The 25,675-nt window shown below is 36.4% G+C and overlaps 1 protein-coding gene and 1 long non-coding RNA gene across 5 annotated transcripts in view; one reads left to right on the forward strand and one right to left on the reverse strand.

The window, feature by feature from the left end:
• LOC114944880 (uncharacterized) overlaps window positions 1–4,452 on the forward strand; it is a 33,714-nt gene extending 29,262 nt beyond the window's left edge. Inside the window, exon 3 of the long non-coding RNA XR_014925084.1 lies at window positions 4,031–4,452. This is a non-coding gene — a long non-coding RNA (uncharacterized LOC114944880). The remainder of the gene's footprint in view (window positions 1–4,030) is intronic.
• Window positions 594–24,753, reverse strand: LOC114944988 (uncharacterized). Of its 4 annotated transcripts, XM_085484382.1 has the most exons (5): window positions 24,594–24,753; window positions 24,415–24,516; window positions 12,608–12,739; window positions 11,002–11,549; window positions 594–9,991 (listed from the first exon to the last, which is right to left on the reverse strand). In XM_085484382.1, the coding sequence occupies exons 3-5, from the start codon at window positions 12,723–12,725 to the stop codon at window positions 8,306–8,308; spliced, it is 2,352 nt and encodes a 783-aa protein (XP_085340508.1). In that variant the 5' UTR covers window positions 12,726–12,739; window positions 24,415–24,516; window positions 24,594–24,753; the 3' UTR covers window positions 594–8,305. The 4 variants fall into 4 exon arrangements, with proteins under 4 accessions (XP_085340508.1, XP_085340509.1, XP_029176927.2 ...); XM_085484383.1 differs by lacking the exon at window positions 24,594–24,753 and having other exon boundaries at window positions 24,415–24,517; XM_029321094.2 differs by lacking the exons at window positions 24,415–24,516; window positions 24,594–24,753 and adding an exon at window positions 18,714–19,166.
• Window positions 24,754–25,675: the final 922 nt, after the last annotated feature.

Consider the following 25,675-nt stretch of genomic DNA (forward strand, 5'->3'; position numbering starts at 1 on the left):
TATAAGTTACTTATACACGAACAACCATTTTTCATCTCACGTATGTCGTAAACAATCTCGACGACTTTCAGGAAATTATAAAATGTCGGCGATTAATCTTTTAAAAATAGACATCGCGAAAGGTATCTTCTCATTAATGTCTAATGAACGAGTCAATTATTTTAATTGTTCTATTGCTCTGTGATGCGTCTCAACTTCGGAGAGAAAAAATGCACGCAATAGATTAAATCTGAACGCTGAAGTTGACATCTTTACGTAATCTAATCAAAGAAATTGTTAAAGATGAATAGAATATGTTTATTAATTAATGACACGTCTATATTCGCGTCAAGTAGGTATATTGTTCTCTAAACGATAATGGTAAAATTATTCAGATAGTTAGTGTATGCGACGGCTGCGCATTCCAAGTCCAGTTTGCATTCGCCATTTTCACGCTCGGGTTCCAGATTCTCAGTTTCCATCTCGCGATCGGATTTTTGAAATCAGATTTTTTATTATTGACGAAACAGAAGCATGCGAATTTAAAAACAATATAACTTTTTAAATTAAAAGTCAAAATAATTATAGTACAATAACTTTTTTAAACAACAGAATTATCGTGATCGCGTTTATTTGTCACTTACATTTATCTGTGATACTGAGGCAAGGAGTAATGGAGTAATTATAGAATAAATACACATGTAAGATACACTTTATATTTCCTTTACGACTAATAATCCTATAGTGTATACAATGCGATATGACTTCCTCAAATAAAAGTGAAACGATGGGAAACGTAGATGCTAATGTAGAACGCGCACAAAACAATCATCGCCATTCGTTCATTCGGTATTTAATTTTACGCTCTCGTTAAATTCAAGAATGCGACCAAATTCTTCCCTTTCTTCACCTCTAAAAAAATATTATGTTAAGGCTAGCAAACCATTCAAAAAACTGCTAGATTAAAACTTCTACATTAGAAGCATTAGAATTTACTTGAACAAGTACATTTGAATAAAAAGTTCCAATGTTATTTGGAACATTTATTCGCCCTATAATATTTCGAAGGATTATACAAGTCATAAACTTTCATTTAGAAACCATAATTGGCTAAATTAAAGAAAAGTGATAAAAAGGGAAGATTTGGATCCGCATTCTTTGACCATTCAACTAACAAAGAGATCACATGTATACATATTCCTCTTTCGTCAATTAGAACACTCGAACGATCAACAATATTAATATGTCATAATATTATATATATATAATACCTATACACGTTCTTGGACAATCAAGATTTTCATCACTTTTGTCATTAATTTTGATTTTTAGAAGCTGCCTAGTAGTGCCGTTTTCTAAGTTTCCTTTGGAGTCCTTGACCGTTTTAATGTACAGCTCACACGCCATTTTTACGATACTTTTGCTACACACGCATACGGTTAGGAAATTAATTTAGGATACTAAACTTGTGTATTTATCAATATTTACGTGTAGTTATTCATACGAAATCTCTTGTCATTTTATACACATGAAAAAGAAGAACTGCACGCAACGTTGAATTTAAACGGCGGTATATATAGATATCGAAAAAGTTGGTCAATATCTATTTAAATTAATCACTATCTTGATATGACAAAGATACATTTTCATAATATATTATTATAAGAAAATTCTAATATTCAGTCGAAAATATACATACATACAACACACGCGTACGTACATTCCGCATAAATTTAAACGATCAAGAACACACGGAAAGAGTTGTTCAATAATTAATTGTTGAATTTTTATCGAGATAATTTAATAGCTATAATAAAGCAATTTGAGAATAAGAAGTTCACGTTAAAAGAAGAACATTTCTAAGCGTTTAAAAAATGTGCAATTGCGGTCGTAGAAATTATTATATTTGCAATTTCATATGTTGATGGAACATAAAAAAATCCGACCAATTAATGATTAATCGCACACTGAAAATACGTAAATATATATTGTTTCTCGTTTGGCATTGCATCGATCGTAATTGTTACGATGATTATTATACTATAGTTAATTATTATTACACTTAGGCAATTCTCTCGAGCGGACATGTTCGGAATATATATGATTAGGATAATAGATTTGATAATGATAAGAATCTATAAGTAAAGAAGTGGAAGAGGTTCTTTTTAAAACTTTTAATTATTAGATTCTCATCCAATAAAATTTGCCGAATCGATTCCTCGCAATATTTGCGGAAGTAATCGGCGTTGCCGATGAATCTTACATTCTTAATCCTTTATTGTAACGCGACTATCTCGCATGAATCTATAATTATTATTCATCATTATATATTCGCTATTCGTTACTATTCATATATCAAATCGATTATTATTGGTAATCGATGAGCGAAATCACGATAAATTATGAAAAAAATAAGAGAATCGCACGAATTCTTTCTCGTAAGTACAATAATAATATATTGAAATAATAGATTTTTGGTTTCCTCGCGTTTGACAGGATTCGCGAGAAGTTACGTCAAAGATTTCCTTTGGGTTGTCCTTTATCAAAAAATATTACAAAAATAATAAAGGACATGAAATCAAACAGGTGTATGCTTATCTTTGTATATAAAAAAAATCAAGTTGAGTAGTGTAAAAAAACTACTTTGTAAAAATTTCATCAAACTTCACTTATACTCACGCTATATGTATATATCACGTAATTTCGTGATTTCAATATACATGCACATCGATAAAAATCGCTCGCCTGTATTTTACGACAGAATTTTATTTCTCCGAGGTCTTCTCGCGATTATTTAAAAACGCGATAAAAAAATAGCTTTGAGAAATCTGGGTCCCTTCTCTATATATGTCGTCTATATTGCGAATGAAAGTGGAAAGAGATTGGCAGTTTTGAAATTTTACTCTTTCTTTTTTTTTGCATATACGTATATAGTACATCGAAAGCGCTTTCGCGTCGCGACGAATTTATATATTCACGCAACGATTAATTGACTCGATCGATTTCGTTGCGGGAAATCGAATATCGTTCTTGTCACCATTAACGGTAGTCGTCGACTTTCCCTCTTTCCTCATTAACCGTCCTCTTCTCGTTTTTTCTTTTCCACCTCACTTACTCCTGTCACGCCGTTCTGCGCTCGTTAAAACGTTGCTCTTTTTTCGAGCCGTTTATTCGTCGATGCCTTTTCCTCTTAACAAATCCAATTTGCCCCGATAATGATGTGTGCGCATTTGTGCGTTAATATTTTTTACAGGAAGCGAATATTCTCATTTATCTATATATTGCAACTGCGATGAATCTATTTAAGAGCGACGTCACTCATCGTGATCTGCTTATATATTCCATCGTATTATTCAACTTTAATATTAGAACGGATTTTTTTCAAGAGCAAATTTTATTTGCATTATTAATTTACTTATTGTAATTATTATCACTGCTGTGACATAAAGAGACGTATCATATATTTAAAAAAATACGCGAAAAAAATGTATAAACAGTAAAAGCTAGAAAGATAGAAGGGAGAAAATAGCCTATTTTTATTTTAAAATTCGTGCAAATAAATATTGACTATTCGGATTTACATTATTTGGCATTCAAATCTTTCTGTCGTTAATTAATTGTATATTCGATTTTTTTTTATATTTTTTATCTATAACATTTAATAAATGTCTGTGCGGGCATATAAATATTCATTTAAAATTTTTAGCTGACGAGACTAAAACTAGAAAAAAATGATATGTCAGTTTGTGTGCGTGACATTTTTTTCTTTACTTTGTATTCATTAATATTAAACAAATAAAAACTGGAAAGAATAAAAAATATGTTTATTGTCCAATTCGGTAAAATTAGACAAAAAAGCGCACACATTACACCAAATTTTCAAATTTACACATTTTGGCACAATATGAGAATGTTGCAAGTATGAGAAAGATTGTATATCAGCTGATTCGCAAAACTCTACGCAAATATAAAAACGCCGACTCTATCTGTAATTTATGAATTTTTTAAGATATGTAGCGGATATATCAATGTGTTTTTACTATTGTTGTAGACCATCTTTGATCGTTACTTTTATATATAAAAGGGGCTTAGAAATTACAATATGAACGTCAAGGAAGCAACCGTTCAAGGAAATTTAAGACCACTTCGAACAATTTATTATCGAATACGCATTTTTATTTCCTCAAATATCGTAAGTAAGTTTTCTAGTCCGTCTCGCGCGTGTGAGATTTCGCTACGTATGAATTCCAATGCACGAATTAGCATAAAGCGATTACATCGACTGTATCTTATATCGCAAGCACACGTGGAAGGAAGCAACGGTCTTTTTTTCACGAAGGCTTTTATTATCCACTGCGATTCGCACCTTAAAAATGTAGCGATTGCTCGCGTATCAGAAATTTTTTTGATATTCATTCAATTAATCTCCTAACCATAATTTTTCGAATCATCATTTTACATTATGCGAATAAATTTATGAAAACTTTACGCTATTTGCCGTCCGCTATATACTTTGGTCGTTTTTTTTTTTTTTTTTTAAATCGAGTTTATGAGAATTCTTATTCCAGAAAGAGTATATTCCATGAATTCATGACTCAGTGATTTCTTTCCGGATAATGTATGACTATTTATTCAAGACGCTGACATTTATTTTTTATTAAAACACTCGGCATTCCGTTATATGAAGGATATATAGAAGCAAAAAAAGTATTCGCGTTTGTAACTTTTTTTAAAAAATTGATAAAGTTGAGAAATTATGAATTCAGTCAAATAATTTTATTTTTTAAAATTAAGATATTATTTTCAGTTCTAACTCAAAATCCAAAGAAATATTAAAAGACTACGAGAGAGAGAGCCTCGCTTCTATATATATCATATGTCATATATGAACGCATTATCTACGAATTATCATAATACAGAAGATAAGATAAAATGTATCGCTTGAATTTTAAGGGATTAAACAAAATTCGCTAATTTTTTGTTCAAATATGTATGTGACGTGAAATTTTCGTCCGACTCCCTAAACGCTTGTCAGTCAAAAGACTTTTTTTTTCGACGACGCGCTTGGAAAAAATCTCTCGCGACATTTTCCTTTTTTATAAATTTCACAAAAAAACGTGCTGTTATACAAAAACACCTCCTGTCTCCCTCTACGTCTATATATAATATATATATACGCTACAGAAGTCCCAAATCGGGGAATCACAAATCACGCAATTCGCATATGTGTGTGTCCGTATATGTACACCGAAAAAAAACGAGTCAGCTTGACTGAATCTTTCAACTAAATGACTATTTGGTTAATTGAACGTATATTAATATTCAAGTCAAATATACGATTTGTTAGTTGTTCAATACATTATATTTAATTTAAATTTGTTTTTATATGTTTCAATCGACAAAATAATATTTAGCTGAAAGGTTTAATCAAGTTAACACAAATTCTTTTTCACTGTACGATTATCTACCTATCTACCTACCTTTTATTTAACTCGGCGACGAGTTAAGAATCGCCGAACGATAGATCGATTATACGGTTACGTTATACGTTTACACGATAATTAAATTGCACTAATACATTGCACACGTTCTCTGACGTTCTCTTTGGCATCTCTACAAATTATTACACGTAGGTAGGTATATTTTGCTAATTGTAGGTTCTGAGAGAGAAGGAGAAATATCGCCCGACTGTATAATAGGCCCACTCGAGAAAAAAAACGAGTCTCGCTTCTCGGATAAATCTCCCGAGGATAATAAAATATCGACGTAAAACATATATGTGGAACGAGATAAAATCATCCTCTCGTGTAACACGATCGGATTTCCGTTTACGTTATTAACTTACACATCTTTGGAAAAACTTCGTACACAAATCCAAGATTAATCGAGATTACTCGATTGCACGATGCGTTTTTGCATCACGTAGCTACTCCTAATTTATATTCCTCGAATGTTTCCAACGAAAACAAAAACATTCTACACGCACGCAATTAAATCAACAAACAAGCGACTAAAATAATTCAACAATTGTAAATAGAATAATACGTAAAAGCGCAAGGAACTTTTTCGATCAACTAAAACGTATATATCCTCTTCTACGGCTAAGATATTTGAACGCAAAATGTATAAAATAAGTAAGATGTACTAATTAAAAATATGTATAACGAAAGATTCGACAAAATAAATATTCCATCGTGCTTGCTATATACAAAAATCTTTGATTACTCGCGCGAATCAGATTTTCGCTCTCTCGCAAACCCGAAGTACTTCGCACCGTTCTACCTCGCTGAAACAATGGATAATTTGATGTATACATATAAAATTATTCGTTATATTATATATATATATATGCTGACTAAATTCGTTCCCGGTCGGAATATGTCGGATACGGCGACGTTACGGATTTTCCTCGCGAGTTTTCATTTGTCAGATCGATCCGTTTGGTAACCATAGTAAGAGTATAGACCGCGACGCAGGTCAGGCATACATTATTACAGTCGTAGTACACACAGTTTTGATATATCTAGGTAACAATAATCCGACAAGTGATCGGTGTGGTTCCCTTCCCCCAAAGAACGGCGTAATCAGATCGAGAGTACGGACGATTGTGCGCTTCTATACAGGGTGTTTCTAAAATTATAATATTCGACATTTTCGTAGGCCGTATTCTGGGGGTCGAAATAAGAAAAAAAGGTTCCTATAAACATTTTTCCTTCGAGTTATAGCCCTTTAAAGTTGAGAGAAAAAATTACAAAATTGTATTTTTATTTTTGTGATTTTGACAATTTGATCCGATTTTGAGAGGAAGATGTGGAGGGTGCTAATTTCCATTTTTGGACCCATGTTTGTAAGAACTTTTTTCTTATTTTCACCCCTAGAATAGGACCTTCAAATCTCTGACAGTTTTAGAAACACCCTGTATTTGTATAATATACTTACGAACAAAGGTCATTTTATACTCACCTGTAATATGCGGATACGAGAATAAGACAAGTGTTTCGAGAAATATAACTATCATATTCTTCATCTCTTTGATTCTCTCGTCGATATACTAATAGGATATCAGCATGAGAAACATTTCAACTAGAATATCGAATATTGACATGTTCGCGATACAGAGCTAAAATACTTCCTATAGGAATATCGCGTGATAATTTTGCATCTTCCAAGTTTCGATATTCATATATTTTAGGAACACACGATTTAATCAGCGAGAGCGAAAATTGTGTCGCAATCTATACGATTTTTGTTAAATTTCAAGAGAATTAGAGTTTTCGATTGATAAAAAGTTGATTGAATGTCATCTCTTCTTACTATTGGATAATTTTTAACGACCGAAAGATCGCTCGAGATTCGAAACTTCGGATTAAAATTTTATTAAAGTAAAAAATTCACTTACATATATATCAATTAATCAAAGAATAAGCTTTTATATTATTCTATTCGCGTCCGCGAAGCTTATAGTTCGCAAAAAGTTGGTCCGTTTTTGATCACTTATAATTTAAAAACTATATTTATACTTGAGCTTTAGAGACAAAATGTGTGCTTTTATCGAAGAAACTTGGCTTTAAATTTCATAAAGAATTTGTAGTAAGTATAAAGTTTCTCGGGAAATACCTTGTATCTGCTAACACTTCTATTCAAGCTGAATGCAGCATTAGATAGCGAGATTAGATAGTTTGGTAGACATAGTATTAGGAATATTAAAAGGGCACTTTGTCCCAATACAGATAATACTTACATCAATATCCCGACTATCGTGTAATTTTTCTTACAGTGTATCAGATACTCACAATATCTTTCATTCGAACTAGCAATTTGTTTTCACGAATGGGAAATCATCACGAAGTCGTGCCACTGTAATAAAATCGTCTTTCCGAATCAATCTGATTACGCGTCACGAGCGAGTCGTCGGGGGAAAAAAGGATAAAACACACTTGTAATATACAGGGTGTATCTAAGTGCGAAAATTTTAGGAGGTGATATTTGTCGAGGATTAAGGGAAGTTTCTATAAATATAAAAGTTCTGATAAAAAATTAAATAGGGGTTGCCAGTTTCATCCTCTTTTAACGACTCCGAAAAAAATATTACTGAATATCCTTTTTGTTAGTGGAAAACATCCATCAAGTTTCTCCAAAACAAAGGATCTAAAATTGTTCCCACCTATATATATTTATTTAGATACACCCTGTATAAAAGCCTTTGGATCTTGGTCTCTAATGGAACTTTCGTCCTTCTCGTCTTCCGACGTCGAAGATAGAGAGGAAAAATGGAGGCGGAAGAGAGAGAAAGAATGGATTATACGATTATAGAAGAGACACAGATTTACAAGGGCGGTTGCTGGGAGACGGCGTTGAAGTAACCGGCCCTCTGATTACGATACTGAGAAGCCACGACCGCCTGGGGATTCGGGATATGCCGTACCCCGAGATTCGGCTTGATCTTCATGTTGAACCCGGGGATACGTTGATGCAGCTGTGGGATGCGCAGGGCGACTTTGCTGGGGGCGGCGACCTTGTGAAGATTCGCGGAAGCGAGAGAGAGAGGCTCCGGAGTCTTCTCTGGAGTCAGGCAGCTGCTTAAACGGGAAACCGCGACGTCCGAGAGGGTCCTCAGATTCGACTCCTGCTGGCCCCGCTGATGCGGCTCCTTGACGGATTTGCGGAGGAAGCCGGCGCCGCCGATGGCGGGTCGTCCAGGTGGCCTGGACGACGACAACGATGGCATCGAGCAGGACGAGGACGAGGAGGAAGATGGCGACGAGGAGGATGGAGATGAGAAGGTGGTCGGCTGGCCGTTCCCCGGCAACGTGGCCGACAGGTCCAGCACGTTGTCGTTGACCGCGGGTCCGCCGCTGCTGAGATCCAACGGCGTCTCGTACTTGGAGGACGCGGCGAAGCCGGACGGTTTGGCGACGCGCAGAGGCGCCAACGGCGGCGGCTCCTTCTTCTTCGAGCCGGACGGGGTCGCGTTGACGGACGACGTTCGTTCCTCCTTCGTCTTGGACATGATACTCTTGAGGGCGTCGCGCATCTGCTTCTCCGCCAGCAGACTCCGCACGCGATTCGCCTTGCTTTCGCGCAACTGCTTCTCCAGCTTCTCGCGGTCCAGGTTGTCGGTCTTGTCGGGGCCGCTCTGCGTCCGCTGCTTCGCCGTCTTGTTCCCTCCGGGAGCCTCGTTGATGGCTACCAAACCCAGTCGCCGAAGGATCTCCTCGTCCTTCTTCGGCTTCTCCGGCTCGGCGTTGTTCTCCAGCTCTCTGTCGTTGCTCGGTTCGTCCTTCTTTCTCTCCGCCGCGACGTCCTCGTTCTGATTACCGATGTTCTGCGCGATATGAACGACCTCGTCGGGAATCCCGTCGATGATGTCCTCGATCGTCTCCTCCGTCTCCATAGCGGCGCACTCCTTGGATCCTTGGACCTCCTCTCGCACCGAGGTCGCCGATCGCTGCTGACCGATCGCCTTGATCTTCTCGCGTCTGACCGCTCGCATCTGCAGCAGCTTCTCCTTCTGGCTACCCGAGCCGACGCCCGTCGCCGCGCCCGAGGTGATCCTGGGAGGACACGGGGTCAGGCGGACCTTGAGCTTCAGCAGATCCTCGCGCGGAGTCGTGGTGATCTCCGCGATCACCCGCTTGTTCCGTCGTTTGCGGCGCTTCCGGTGCTCCAGCCTCGTCAGGTCCTTGCTCTTCGCGGCTTCCGGATGATGATGATGCTGCCCGGCGGCGAGTCCTCCGGGGATCGGAGGATCCGGGGCGCGCATCACGGGGGTCACCTCGCAGCGCGGCTTCTTCGTTTTCGTCTCTTTCTCGAGGACGCGAGGAGAGGCCTCCGCTTCCGGTTCGCGGCTGGGTTTAGGACTCGGCGGCGGCGTCGGAGGGCGCTGCATGTTCTCCATCGCCGCCGAGCCTTCGTCCTTCGTCGCGTCGTCCTTGCACGACGAGGGACCCTTCGACGCCGAGACCGCCTCCTCCTTTCGCGACACCCGGTAGAACAGCCGCATCGGCGCCTCCTGCAACAGACGCGAGCCATCGCGCCGCCATTCGTGAAAGCCTTCCTACCTGGTCTTTCAAACAGGCTCGGCCCTTAGCAAACAAGAGGCTACGATCCTTTTTATATGGGAGTAAACTCGAGATAATTGTGTGGAGTGACAGGTCTTCACCTGTCTAAAGACGAATTCTTTAGGGCAAGTGTATCATTATGTATATTTGTGAAGAAAAAAACAAAATCAATATTACAGTTGCGAGTTTCATTCTTCACATTTTATTATTCGAGTATTATTTTTTATATTTGTCGGATTTATATTTTTTTCTGTATTTTTGTCTCCACGAAAGATTTTCTCAGCCAAAAATATAATCAATATTGAAACTATATTACATGTGAATAGAGAAAGAATAGAAAGATATAAATTAAATCTTGAATAAATACAGAATTAAAGTAAAGTAATCATTTTTTTATAATACTTTGATCATTTTTCATAAGTTACTGATAAAATATGTAGCATCGAAAGTAATTAAAAATATCTAACCATTATACTTTTCGCGGATCATTTTTTTTATTTTTTTTTGTCAAATATTATAGCACGTAAGTACCAAATACAAGGACTGTTTCTTTGTTGAAATGAACCATATATATGCGCAAACGTATAGTAGATAAAAATAATCCGCATTCCATGAATTTTCCGCAGCCTTGCTGGAGTCTATCTCGTAATATATCTTCGGATATACGTAAGATAAAAATGGGACTTAAGATAAGAATGGAATGTCAAAATAGATCAAAATAGAATGTATAATAGAAACCGCATAGAAATGCCTATATTTTGAAGGAACTAATGTACTAATTAAAAGGCTCAATAAACAAATAAAATTATATTCCTTTAAAATAAGGCGCGAAACATTAATTCGAGCAAATTTGAGTAAAATCAACTGGACGTGATTATTTGAGAGTATAAGTTTTGGTCTGTTACAATCGGTAAAGCGGATCGATCATACGTCGCACATAAAACTGAATCATCAAACTCACCCTCTCCCATCGAAAGATGCAAGCGAGATCCAGGAGCGTCCAGGACGGATCGAGCGGGCGCATATTCTCGTTGTCGGAATGCTGGTATAAAATCTCAATCTTGTTGTTGACAGTCGCGTTAGCTTCCTCCCATCCTCTCTTCAGCATCAGCAGCCTCACCAGATGACGCACCGTCACGGCGGCCGGACACTTGAGATATCGCGTGCTACCCGAGAACACTTCGTCGTTCCTCGAGGAGTCGCAAGGCGCGACAGCGTCCTCCTCCACTTTCGTCTCCTCTTTCGGCAACTCCTTCAGGCTCAGACTGACCAGGTCCTCCAGAGTGAGGTCGAGGCCGCCCACTGGCGACGCCAACGGCGGACATTGCGGGTTCACCAGACGAAAGTGACGTCTGCGCTCGAGCTCCGACCGGAAGAGACCGGGCACCGCGAGGTACACCAGCCGTTGGAGCCGGGTGTCCGGCAGAAGTGGCGGCGAGGCCGCGACGTTACACACGGGACACGCGCGGGCACCGCTGCTCAGACGCCGGACGATGCAGCCTCTGCAAACTGATGGTGTCCGCGACGTGAGGCGAGAGCGAAGACCCTCGAAATCGCGCTCCGAAATAGGTACGATCGATTCGAGTGACGTCACGATTTTTTTGAATAATATTCATTATCGATTAAGTTAGGAATTTATTATATAATGTGTATTATATAATTTATATACCACAATAAATTAGGAATTTTTTTATATAATGTGTATTATATAATTTATATAATTTTATTAAACAATATTTAACAACAATATTAAACAATATATATATATATATATATATATATATATATACACATATATATATATATAGAAAATTATCTTTTTCCCTTTGCAATCAACAGCTGTAAAATAACTAATACAAGGCTGAGTCTATCTGCTCTTTACACATGCGCAGTCATTCTGTACGACAAAGTTTGATAGTACGACCCATTTTATCGCTGTTGATTGACTGTCAAAGGGAAAAAAATAGTTTTCGAACTATTTTAAAAGTGTATCAAAGAGCTTTATAGTGTTCTTTTATCAAAATATCTTTTTATCTAAAAAAGATACGCAAAAGTTTCGATGTGTTTTTTCTCGCCTTTGACGTGTCACAATGTAACATAATTGCAATGAGGATCCTTATAAATGTAAAAAGCATGTTTTCTTGAAAAAGTGTAACATTTTATTTAAGAAAAATTATCTTCAAAATAGGGTAAGGTCTTCCTAATGATATGATAAGACCCATAATAAAATGGGAATCGTTATAAATGTAAAAAGCATGTTTTCTTGAAAAAGTGTAACATTTTATTTAAGAAAAATTATCTTCAAAATAGGGTAAGGTCTTCCTTACCCTATTTTGGAGATAATTTTTCTTAAATAAAATGTTACACTTTTTCAAGAAAACATGCTTTTTACATTTATAAGGATTCCCAAGATAAAGGAAAAGTAGGTAAAAAGTAGGTAAAAAATGCTTTAGGTCGTATTAAGATATGGAAATATTTTAAAAGTTTGCCAAAATTGTCTTCGAATTTTGTCAAAATGTGAAAATTAATGATAAGATATAACAGCTAATATGCTCAGAAATACGAACAGGAGTGCAGACATTCCACGAGAGTTGTAGCATCTATGAGATATCCTCTGCACAGGGGACACACGATATGTTCATTCAAGTCTTTGACTAGCGGCTTCTCCCTTTCCTTTGCCTCCATATTGATAGTTGGTGCTGAAAACAGATGTGCCAATTGATTGTTAATCATCTATCGCAAACGATGCAGCTGTCATACACGGAATATTAACACGTGCTCGTTAATTACTCTTTAACCTTCCATTCTATTTCAATTTATAAGATTATAGTGCCTTCGCAGTTTATGTGATATATTGCAATAATAATGCGCGAATATTATTCTCGTATCAATTTTTTACGTATAAATCAATTGTTCTACTTCCGACGAATAACAGAAATTAATATTAAATATAATTAACATTTAAGAAATAATAAAATAAATAAAAATTAACTCGTTTTCTTCAAACAATCCAATAATAAATAAAATATGTATATGTATATATGTGAATGCAGGACGCACACATCTAAATAAGTGCGAAAACTTTTAGATGATTTTTTGTCAAAAATTAAGGGGTTTTTTTTATATAAATGTTAAGTTCTGATAAAAAATTAAATAGGGGTTGTTAGTTTTATTCCTTCATAATGATACAGGAAAATCCAAAAAATATTAATAAATATCCTTTTTGTTAGTGGTAAATATCCACCAAGTTTTATTTTTTTAATTTGTCTGAAATTTGAGAAAAAAAAATGAAAACTCGGGGAGGGATATAAGAGTACGTGCGCATTTATATAAGAAACCCCCCTTATAATTTTCTTCCAAGAATCATCTCCTAAAATTTGTCGCACTTATTTAGATACACCCTGTATATATTATAATTTATATGAGAATAAGAAATTAACAATTAAAAATAACTCACGAAATTTGAAGACCGGAAATGTGAAGACGGAGACTTTAAGAGCGGATAACAACGTCACAATCGTGAGATACTCTAATTCAGTTGACGCGACACAACGTGCGATTTTCTCATCTCTCTCTGTCGACGGACGATACGAAGACTCTTAATCCTTTCATAGTATATGTAACATATACATATGTACAGAAAAAAGACGTGCCACCAGTGTGTAATGTGCGTATATGCACATCTAAAAAATATCGGTTAATCCTTTTGCGATTTATATTAAACTTGATATGCTAAGGTTTTTGAGGTCGCTGAATCCAAATATACCAGAATTTCAAAATGGCGGTTTCAATATTGAAGTCGCTTAATCAAAACATACACTGAATTTTCTTATTCTAAATGGCATATCAAATTTTACCGAAAAGAATCACTTATATAAAAAATAATGTATTGCAACTTATCAAAAGCGTATCAATATTTTTAAGTCCGCCATTTTGAATTTCGAAATTTCAAATTAATAAATAAATTTAATGGAATATAATATTATTATATATTATTGTATGTATTTTATTTAATGGAATAAATGTAAATAAATCCGGAAATCTAAGAAACTTTTTTTCACACTTTATGGTGGCACAAAGAAAACTCGCATTTTCGCCACACCGCGAAGACGCTTAATCAGTAGCAGCTCCGCCGCTGCTGCTCGCGCGTATCTGTCCGCGCGGGAACGCGTGCACGCGCGATCGCGGTACGCGATAATCCCTCGCAACGCCGCGCCGGCGCGACGCTCTCTCCGAGAGCGAGAGACCGATGCAACGGCAGCGTGCGATTTCCATGCGCGATATGTCGCGCATACATACATACATACATACGTACACACGTGCGGACGAGTGTCTGTCTCTCCCGCGGGGGATCCCGGGGGAAATTCGTGCCGGCGTGGCCGGTAGACTTTAAGGTCTATCTCTTAAAGGGGATGCTTTCTCCGCTCTCGTATCTCTTTCTCTTTCTCACTCTTCGTCTGTCGCAGAGACCCGGCGCGCGATACTTTCGAGCCGGTAAACACGCGCCGGACGACTCTGCTGACGTATTACATATATACACATAGACGTCCGCAGGAATTTTTTCCAAGGAGGGGCATGATTTTTTTTGTTTCATGTTATATTATTCTTCCTGAATTTTTTAAATTCAATGTTTTAATTATTTTTTTATTTTAATATTTTTAACAGCACACGTATCCCGAAGACGTTCACAGAACATCCTGAAGATGTTCGAATGTCCTCTAGAATATCTTTCGGATATGTTGTGCTGTGCTATTAAGGATATTAAATAAAATTGCAGATCAATTCCAGTGTTTATTCACAAGGAGAGTAAATGCTTAACTATTTGCTGATTCTTACATACTCGTGTACATACAGGTACGAGTGTAAGAGTTTCGTTCGTGCGATCTGTCTCTCTTTTTCTTTCTCTCTCTTTCTTTTGTGCGCCTACTCGGCGACAAGAATAGCTAAAGGCCGTAACGTACAAAGGAAAGCGTAAAACCGAGGAGCAGTAACAATCACACAATCGGTATTTTTTTTCTCGGCTGTCACAAGCCTGACTCGCTTATTGCTCTGTTTAATTTTGTTTTATTTTATCTAGATGCGAATGCTACGGATGCACGAATGTGTTTATATAAATTTGTCGCGCTTGAAGGAAAGAAAGAACAGTGAAAAAAATATTAAAAACTATTTTTTATCAATTAATAGAATAATTAGTAAGATAATGATTAATAGACGTTTTTAGTATTTTTTCAGTTTTTTATAACAAACAAACGTATTAAAAATATTACCGGCATATAATCGCGTTCTTAATAAAGAATATAAAATTGTATTATATATAATGTAAGAATCATATTTGTATTGTATATCATTATTAAATAGTCATTTGCATATCATTATTAAATAATTGTATTGTCGGTAATCAAGTAATACGTATATAAACGCGAACATATATAATTGTAATAATTTTACAATTATTTAAATGAAGGAAAAAAATTATACAGCTATAAATAATTATCGATGAAATTATTCAAATATTCAACTTTAAATTGTATATATTGATTTTCTTTGGCGCTTATTAAAAAAAAAAAAAATAAATAAGTTTTGTATTTTCTTCCCTTCTACTAATTAGACGCCGTTAAACGATTAACTTCTGTGTGTTTTCTCCGTCACCTTTTACGGAGGTCCGGAAAAATACGGTTCGGAAGCTATTGTTCGCAAGTGTGTCGAACCTTTTGAACTCGTTTCGACGGGGAATATAACGAAACGTCGTGCCGAATCCACCGCGGTGGCATAATGGACGAGGAGAGGAGGTTAATGAACTTGCGAAAAGGAAAGTCGACCACCACCTGTGCGTCCATGGTATGGTGTTGCACGGACGTACGAATCCGTGCGAAAGCGATTCTGGCCTGTGAATGATCCGTCAAGGCCGAACGTTCCCTTCGTCCTCCTCGTTCCCACTCTTTCCCGCGAGAGAGTGAGAGAGGAGGATACGCGGGCGCCAAGTCCAGAAAACGTTCCTTCGCATGCCGTGACTCGTCGGAAATCGAGTCACGTGTCATCGCTCGCGTCGGATAAACAAACTCGCGAGGTCAGACGAATTCGGATCGATTCCGAGACTTCTGCCTGTTTGTCTATCACGAAAGGAACGGAGTCGAATCGTGCATTCTTCTCTCTCTCTCTTTCTCTATTTTCCAGATTAATGGTCGAAAAACGCAAGTTTTCTCGGTTTTTAGCGAATTTCGACTCGATTTGTAATTATATTTAGATATAATTATTATTATTATTTTTATTTATATTTATATTAATTTTATATTTTTATGTTAATTAGAGTTACGTCAACTCTACATTTTTTCAGTGTAGGGGTTAAAATAAGAAAAAGCTGCTATAAACATGCTACAAACAGATTAATTGTCAAAACCACATAAAAATGCAAGTATTCACTACTAATTATTACGCTGTGCAAAATTACAATCTGTGAAAAAGTACATTTTTCAATTTTTTTCTCCCAACTTTGGGGGACTATAATTCGGAGGGAAAGCATTTTTGGATCCATATAGGAACTTTTTTCTCATTTTTATCCGTAGAATAATATTAATACTCCTGTCAACCACCTGTTTTACCACCTGTCAACTTGACACTATATTTTGATTTGTTCTCTCAAACAGCTCATCAAAGGCTTTTTAAATCTCTGACATAGTTTAGAAACACTCTGCATAATATATAAACATTGCAATTTTTAATATAATGGTATAGTTACATAACATTGCAGTTATATAAAAACTATGCAAAAAATAGTTAAATAAATATAGGTTAATTTTCAGATATTTTTGTCACTTTATAAAATGTTTCTTAAACGCAAAATATTTTATAAACATGTGTGATGCAACTTTTAGCAATTATCTATCATTTATATTTGACCGCCTTTAACGTTATCATAGTTATAAATGAACGGTATTTCGAATTTGTCTGAAAGCGTTATTTGTTATGACAGAGTCGCGAATCTGACTGCATATAAAATTTATGCGAATGAACGTTTTCAGAATATACAGTTCTCGAGAGGATCATAGATGTCAAAACATTTTTGAAGAAACGTGTCGTAAAAATCGATAAGTAAAAAATGTGTAAAAATATGTGTCGTAATAATTAAAGGAAAGAAAATAGAAATTGCATAATAAGGAAAAAATAGCACATAAATTATACATATTTCATATACATGTCCATCATAAATATTTGACATTTCTGTAATTATATTCGATTACGTCAAAAGAGAGGAAATGCAAATTAAGTTTTCTACATTATACGTCAAATAAATGAATTTTTTGATCAAATAAATTTTGTGAGATATACTACAAAGATTAAAAGAAAAATACTTAATAAATAATGTATAACATTTAATAGATGTAGTTATTGAATAAAAATATGCAATAAAATAAAAATATAAAAGAATTCAATATGCTTCGTAAAAACTAACGTTTTTAATTTTCCGACCATTGCAACATATTTATTTGAGCGATTAGTATAATATATTTTTATACAGACAAATATATATATGTATATAAAACAAGAAAGCGCGCGCGCAAAGAACAACACTAAACACGTGACACTTTGATCTTTGATGAACTGTTCGAGAAAAATAAAATTCAAAATATAGTGTCAAGTTAACAGGTGAATATTGAGTAAAACAAAACTCGACAAATATATCTCTGATATTAAATAACTATTTCTGTCTGTAATAAATTTTTATTTATACACGGAGGGAATTTTTCGTCATATTTTTCCGCAAAATCCGCTACATATCATGTTTGGTAATAAGTTAAAAATTACCATGCTGCATGTATTAAAATATGAGTGATTAAGTCAGATTGAAAATATTACGTTGCATTGCAAAATTTACACAAAATGTTTTATTCATTATTCTTTTTGGCATCTATTCTATTCAAAATTCTTAAAGAATTATAAGTTTTTAATATGTCTAAAAATTAGTAAAATTTTGCTATATATCTTAATAAAATTAATCAAACATAATTTATATTTTATTGCAGTATAGACATTAATATTTTTTCAATTTTTCATAAAATTCTTCCACGATTACCATAGAATTTTCAGAATAAATTAAAAAAGACAATTTTTTCGCGCGTATGTTCGTCTGCATTCGCGGAATAAAAATGCTTTATTTAAATCGCGACACGGCAGTGCAGCAATTGCACTTTAATTAAAACATATTTCCATCGTTCAGAAACAAATAAAAACAACCTACCATCATTCTTTTCTATTTCCATATCACTCATGCTTGCGTCATATCATTGTAATACGATAGGCAGGTAAAAATATGTCACTCGCGATAAAAAAAAAAAAAAAAAAGAAAAAAAGAAAAAAATTCGATCGCGACAGTCGCGCACGCATTCCTAAAGGTGCCTTATCACTCCGTCAAGATCCCAAAGTAACATCCGAGGTCGCGAGCGTGCCCTCAGGTGGGAGAGACCATGCCTTCTATTCAAGCATACGGACTGCCATGGTCCCCCTCTCCCACGAAAGCGGCGCTTTACTTCCCGAGTATACAGAGCTGCACTGCGCGTCATACAGTTACATTACATCGAATTCGATGATATAATTCACATTACATACATATATGTCACATACGGATTATTCTACAGAAAGAGAGAAAAAAAGCTGCGCGCAAGTATATAAGCTTACCAACGTGTCCTCGGAGCTGGTCGTCGTCGTTCCCGACAGCGGAACGTAGCGGCGGACGTGGCAACGACGGCGCGACGACGATGGCAGCGGCGGCGGCGGCGGCGGTGGTGGAAGTGGCGGAGGCGGCGGCGGCGGTGGCGGCCGCGGAGAGGAGACGGCAACGCCGCTCCGCCGTCGGTCGGTGTGCAACGGCGCCCTGGCCCCGAGGCGTCCGATAGCGCTGCTTCTCGTCGCGCGTAATAATAATCGTCGCTCCTTCTTCTGCTTCCTCGAGCGGAACGTCGTCGTCGTCTTCGAGTCTACCGCAGGACCGGATGACAGCTGGACGAACGCGCGGCAAAGGCCACGTTGCATCACGTAGACGTCCCCGTGGTGGCTGACGACGACGTCGTCGTCGTCGTCGTCGTCGTCGTCGAAGGAGGCGGAGGAGGTGGAGCAGGAGGTTGCGGAATCGTGGTCATCCTGTCAACTGTCACCGGGCGTCTCTCACGCGTCTTTCCCGATCACCATCGCGACCACGCCAGAGCCTCCACGTTTCTTCCTTCCTTCCGGAGTAGTCTCCGCTGTCCTCGTCCTCCGGCAGTCAGTCACCCACCAGTCGATCGACCGGCGTAGTCGGAGTCGAAGGGCGCGCGCGCGCTCTCCGCGTTTCCTCTCTCGAGTTTCCCACCCTCGCCACGATGTAACGCTGACTGTAGCGTTGCTGGTCTCCGAGCGACTCGCTGCGAGTAATGTTAAGCAACGCGAGAGTACGTTCTCTCGCGGGAGAAAGAAGGATGGATAGAGAATGAGAGAAAGCGATAATCGCGCGGCGGGTCAGATAGTCTCTCTCGCGAGGCTTCCGATATATCCATGCACGTTAAGCGAACGGCGATACTGTAGTGTATACGAAAAGAGAAGGCGCCGCGTATCGACCCCGCCTAAACCCCGCCTCGTTGCGGCGGAATCGCACGAGCGACGCCGAGCGTCGACGGGCGTCGCTCGTGCGAGCGCTCGAAAATTTCCTTTCGATGACTCTCTATATAGCGTCGCTCTTCTTATTCTCGCTCGCCCATTCGTGCGTCTTCGCCGCACGGGTTTTTATGCAGGTCGGACACTCATTCAAATCAAGTGCATATACAAAATGTCAAACCAATCTCAAACCTGTTTGTATAATAATAGATTTATTATAATATATATAGTTCACTATTTTTGAATCATTCGATACGAACTATACTTAACATTTAATATTTATTGCGACGGTTCTTTTATTTTTGTGTTTATTTTTCACATTTTTTCAATCGTGTACCAAATCTAACACAAAACTGTCGAAATAAAAAAATTCTGCGCTGGCGCACAGTGAATAAATCGGCCCGAGTTGGCAGCCATATTAGTTACATTTTGTTACGTTTGAAGTCGATGTAGAGTGTCCTGACCTGTATATATAAGACCGTGGTATTCCGGCGTCGTCCGTCTCTTCCTCTCTTTCTTCTATCCTTCGTCTATGCGCATATAGGTTCTGCACGATCGCGTGTTATGCTTTCCGCGTCTTGTCGATCGATATCGATCGATCGATCGATCTTGGGAAATGCGACTCTCTCCGCGCTTCAGCCAGCCTCGACTCATGAGCTCCTGTAATTCCTTGGAATCGATGACTTCTTCTCTTTGCGATCACGAGTCATTAACGATGTTGACAGATCGTGATTAAGAATATTTCTGAATTTATAAATACAGATATTTTATATAAAATATAAAAAGAGAGTGTTTTTGTTTTTGCGCTCCGATTTACAATAATTTGATTCTAAAGAAATCATTGTATACCTATGTGAAAGCTATATAAATCCGATATACGAATATAAAAGCTATAAATGATGAGAATATATAAGTATTCTTATGATATTTAACGACAAAATGATTATGGAAAGAAACCTTGAACGCTTTGTACAGTGAAAACAAGATTAGTCACATAAAGGATATATTTTTGGTTTCCCGATTTTGCCTCAAAATAGATATAGAATGACGATGTAATATTTCTGCATACATAATATATCGCAAAGCTCTTCATCTTTTACATATGCACATATTCCTACAAATCTCCATATTTTACTATTTATATAAATTTATTTTCCTCTTTATTTGTGTACGCGAATATTTATCTCTAAATTAATGAACAGTTGATATATATAAGCACCCTCGAGGAAAGATTAAATAAATTAAACGTAATAAATCTATAATTTAGCATAATAGATATAACTTTTAACATTTATGAATGCTTCTCTGATCGGATAAAAGCGAGTTTTGCGTTGTACAAATTTTATAATTTTTTATACAAACTCTTTTACATAATCAGCAAAGACGAGAATGATGAAATTAATTTATTTTTTCTAAATTCTTGTTAAGTGCTAATTCAAAGATTGATCAATTTTTAACGCGTTAATTCACTGAACGACGATCGAAAATAAGTTTTTTAATATTTATTGTTAATGGCGCTAATGAGTGCCGCGTCGCGCGAAAGAGACTATAAAAATAATTTGATGTGTATAAAGTGTCTTGTTCAAAATTTCATGTATATTCTCTCATTATGTGCTTCGAAGAATATTGATAAAAACGAATGTAATATACGCGCGATAATTGCATTATACCAATAATATTTCATAAATAGTTAACTGATTATAATATATATTAGAGAACTCTTATAAGATTTGATTGTCAAAATATATTGACCCAATTTCTTGATTCTCAATTTTAACAATATTGATAAAATTATTCTATAATATTATTAATTGGCATAAAATATGATTCATATATAGATATATACGATTTGTTATTTTTTCAAGTATTATACATATATGCTTGCAATAAATATGAAAATATTTGATTAATCTTCTGGACATTTTAAAATAAGAAAAATGACATATCCGCAGCGATGATTGAATCATTTTAAATATTATTATATAGTTGGTTTCAATAAAGTGCGAACATTGAATGACATATAGGAATGACATATAGATTGTATAGCTTAATGTATAATTTACCTTGAAAGTAAAGTGCGTCGTGTTGCAAAATTCTATAACGAAAAACATTCTTACATCGTATGATATATAGGTTGCAATGACCTATGCAGAACGGTCAATTGCAAAGTAACGTGCATCGGTGTAATAATTAATAGAAACTCGGTCGCGTCGCATGCAAACAAATGTAGGACGGATGCCCATAGCTAGTTATTTACTCGACAGCTCTGTCAGAACACTTGTTACGTATGTAACGATATATATATATATATATATATATATATATGTATATATTATCTGCATCGTGTCGGCGATATATTTTTACACTTTTTTCAGTTGACTTTGTAAAATATAATATAGGATCATATGTTTATACTTTTCTCCCTTCGACAAACTCCGTTCGAGATTTATTTCATCATTATCATTTCAACAAATAAATTCTCTCATCTCTTTTCGATATTCTATCTAATCTAATCTAGAACTTTTAGTATATATCTCTTCTCCCACTTCAATTCACGCTTTTGTAACTCTTTATTTATCTGATCATATTACATTTTATTTACTATATTAGAGATCGCGTTTCACAACTGTAGATTTGTCGATTTAATTAAAATTTAACAAACGGGAAAATGTCGAACAGAGAATATAGTATCATAGTTGATGAAATATCGGATGACTAAATGAAATTCTCGCGGATGAATAGTGTCGGCAAACGAATATCAAACTGCTCCAAACGATCGAGTTTCAATTTTCAACCGAGAATAGATTTTTACTATAGGTACGTGTCAGTTGCAAATTTGTTCGAAAAATGACAAAGTGTCTTTGTAAAATTGCTGATATTTGAAGAAATAGTATATCGATTAAAAAATAGAGTCGGTCAATACGTAAAAATATATTTACTTGTTATACGTTTCGATGCATCGTGGTATATTTTATAGCTTCCATCAAAGAAGCAAATAAAGTATATAATAATTCTATTTAATTTCTCTATTTCTCTCGTTTTCTGAGCTATCTCGAAAAAAATTACATTCTTAATAAGCACATCTTAAATTGTAAAATATCGATAATTCGAGTATAGTGAATAACTTGAAATAATTTAGTATTGTTTATTTGTTACTTTTGTCTTTTAGTTGCACCGTAAAATGATTTGAGAACGAGATATAATAGAAGATAACGGAATAATCAATTGTATTTTACAGTCATTTGCAAATATGAAAGAGAGAGAGAGAGAGAGAGAGAAACCGATTGTTAAATGATAAACGAATCGATCGTAGTTATGATCAATTAACCTCTGTTATTCCTTTGTATATTATAGCTTTACGTAAATCGCTAATGACATATGTATATTTAACAAAAAATGAAAATAATCGTACATATATATTTACGTACTCGTATATAAATAGAAAAAACTCAATACCGAATTCCGAAGATACATGAAAATAAAATGAGAAGCGTCCATTTTTAGAACATACGTATACGTTATAACCTTATTAAAGTCATATGATAATTTTTACTCGTGTCTCAATAAAACATGTAATATATCTCAGTTATCAATCTGCTTTCTTATATATGAAATATAACTGTCACAAGACAAAATTTCTTTTCGAGAAATATTGAATCGAAAAAAAGAGAAAAAAGACTGAAAGAAAGCGCGGAGCACAATAAAAGAAACAAAAGAGCTTTCTCCATCACTCGAATTCTTTCCGTCTTACCACACGATTCCGGAACACATCTCCCCATATACGGCAAAAAGCTGTAAAAAGCCTGCAGAAGCGGAGTCGTCCGGTGAAAGCGAGAGAAGCGAGAGGGATGACCGCGGCTGTGTGTGCGTATAAAAGCAAGCACGAGGGGGAAGAGGACGGAGAGCGGTCGCGCTGATCGATCGGGGTCCGTGGCGCGGCGATAGAGAGCCTCGCTCGAGCGTCGCGTCGCCGGCCGTCGAGCAAACTGGTTCCCGCGCGCGCGCGCGTCGCGTCCGCCGGGCGGACACGATTCTAACCTATGAGCGAGCGGCGGCGCTCGGTGGGCCGCGCTAAAATGGCGCCGGGCCCCGACCATCGAACCCGCCCGCTCGCAGCCGCGCAGCTGCGGCGCCGCCCCTGGCGTGCGCGAGCAGATGACGGCGCAAGCGAGCGACGCGTCGTCTCGCTCTACGGCCGTCGCTCCTTTATTTAGGCTCGTTTTCTATTCCTGCAGTCAGTTGTAGGGTTTGTTCTTTATTGCTGCGCTGGTGAACTAGTGTACACTGGTGCAGTAAGTTGGAGTGAGACAAAAGATATTTATCTCACTTGAACTTATATTGCACTAATTCACCGGTGCAGCAATAAAGAACAAACCCATAGAATTCGGTTGGATGCACTGATGCGCACTGAGTGCACATAGATTATCGCACACAATTTTAGAAGGACATATAAGTGTAATTAAAGAAAGTGTAATTAAAGAAGTAAAATGATTATTAGTAAGAGCTATTATTATAGCTCTTACTAATAATCATTTTACTTCTTTAATTACACTTATATTAGTAAGAGCTATAATAATAGCTCTTACTATTAATTATTTTCATTTTTTATATAACTACTTGGGTCATTGTGAACTTTAGAGGGACTATATTAGAATGAGATAAACTTATTGCATAAGTGTGTACATAAGTGTGCACAGTGCAGGAATAGAAAGCAAGTTCTTTATGTCGCGAATACACGAAAATCTCATACCTGTTTGTAGACTCTGGATTTGACACTTGTCATGTTTTTCCTTCGTCGATCGTTTCGTTTTTCAGCGCGCAATTCGCGATGCTGTCTCGATTTTTTAATAGTCTACAAAGAGTAATATTTAAGTTTTATGACAAAAAGTTCTAACCTGCAATGTATTTCTGGCCTTAAATGAGTCTCACATCTTAATAGTTCTTATATTGAAGTTCTAAGCGAGTTGGTCAATTCCTAACTTTTAAAGCTTAGGATCGATGTAATTTTTCTCTTAAATCTTCAATTCCCCTTTGTAAACTAGAACTACCAACGCGAAATCCGTATCTCTTGCGAAAGCAAAATTATTAATTAATAATTTCCAAGTATTGCATATGGCGGCCGTTTTCGAAACCCATAGAATATGTAATAAATATAGAATGTGCGTATACTATACATATATTTTATATATCCATAAAAGCGGCGCGTATTTCGAAAAGGGTATAATAATTTTTTTATCTTCTTCAACTTATATGTTTATAATCTTTTTTTACTTTTTTTACATTTAACAATCGAAACCAAATGCTGTATCATTTGTTGAAGCTACACCTTTCTCTCTCTCTCTCTAAACTAGGCGCGCCTTTAAATTGAGCGAAACGCGCAGTCTATATTTAGCACGTTTATAAATGTGTGTGGAATCTTCTCGATTCATATTCGAGCGAATATGAACAGAGTGGCCTTGCTACGTAATTGGTCGCTTTGAATGAATGTATTAATCTCGGATTTAAGTACTTGTAGAAAGGGGAGAGCGAGAAGGCGGCGAATATCCCAAACGGATACTCGTCGCTTCTGGTTTATAGGTTGAATCGGAAGAAGGGATGCACAAAGAATAACATAGGGGAGCGTGGAAGAAAGGGGAAATACAGAGGGAAGGGGGAATACTCCTTGTTTGTGACTTATGAAATCCGGTTTATAGAAGGGCATTGCGGAATTTAAATGAGGACTGGGTATCCGTTTTTATAATAGACACGTCTCTGCCACGTCTTATTGTCGAACGCATTTATAATATAAAACGATATTTTAAAAAATTATGCACTTGCATCCTAATCCTATATATAACGTTAATAATTAATGTTGTACTCGCTAAAGAAAGTAATAATTTAAGTAAGTTATTGATGTATGAAAAAATAATATGTAATATAAATTATTTTATTTTATATTTTCTAGTCTCAATTAAATTAAATTAAATTTAAAGATAAGATAAAGAAAATACAGTTTTTTTTTTATGATATTT

The sequence above is a fragment of the Nylanderia fulva genome, unplaced genomic scaffold (genome assembly GCF_048542155.1).
Source record: "Nylanderia fulva isolate GAGA-0341 unplaced genomic scaffold, ASM4854215v1 Scaffold3, whole genome shotgun sequence".
Lineage (NCBI taxonomy): Eukaryota > Metazoa > Arthropoda > Insecta > Hymenoptera > Formicidae > Nylanderia > Nylanderia fulva.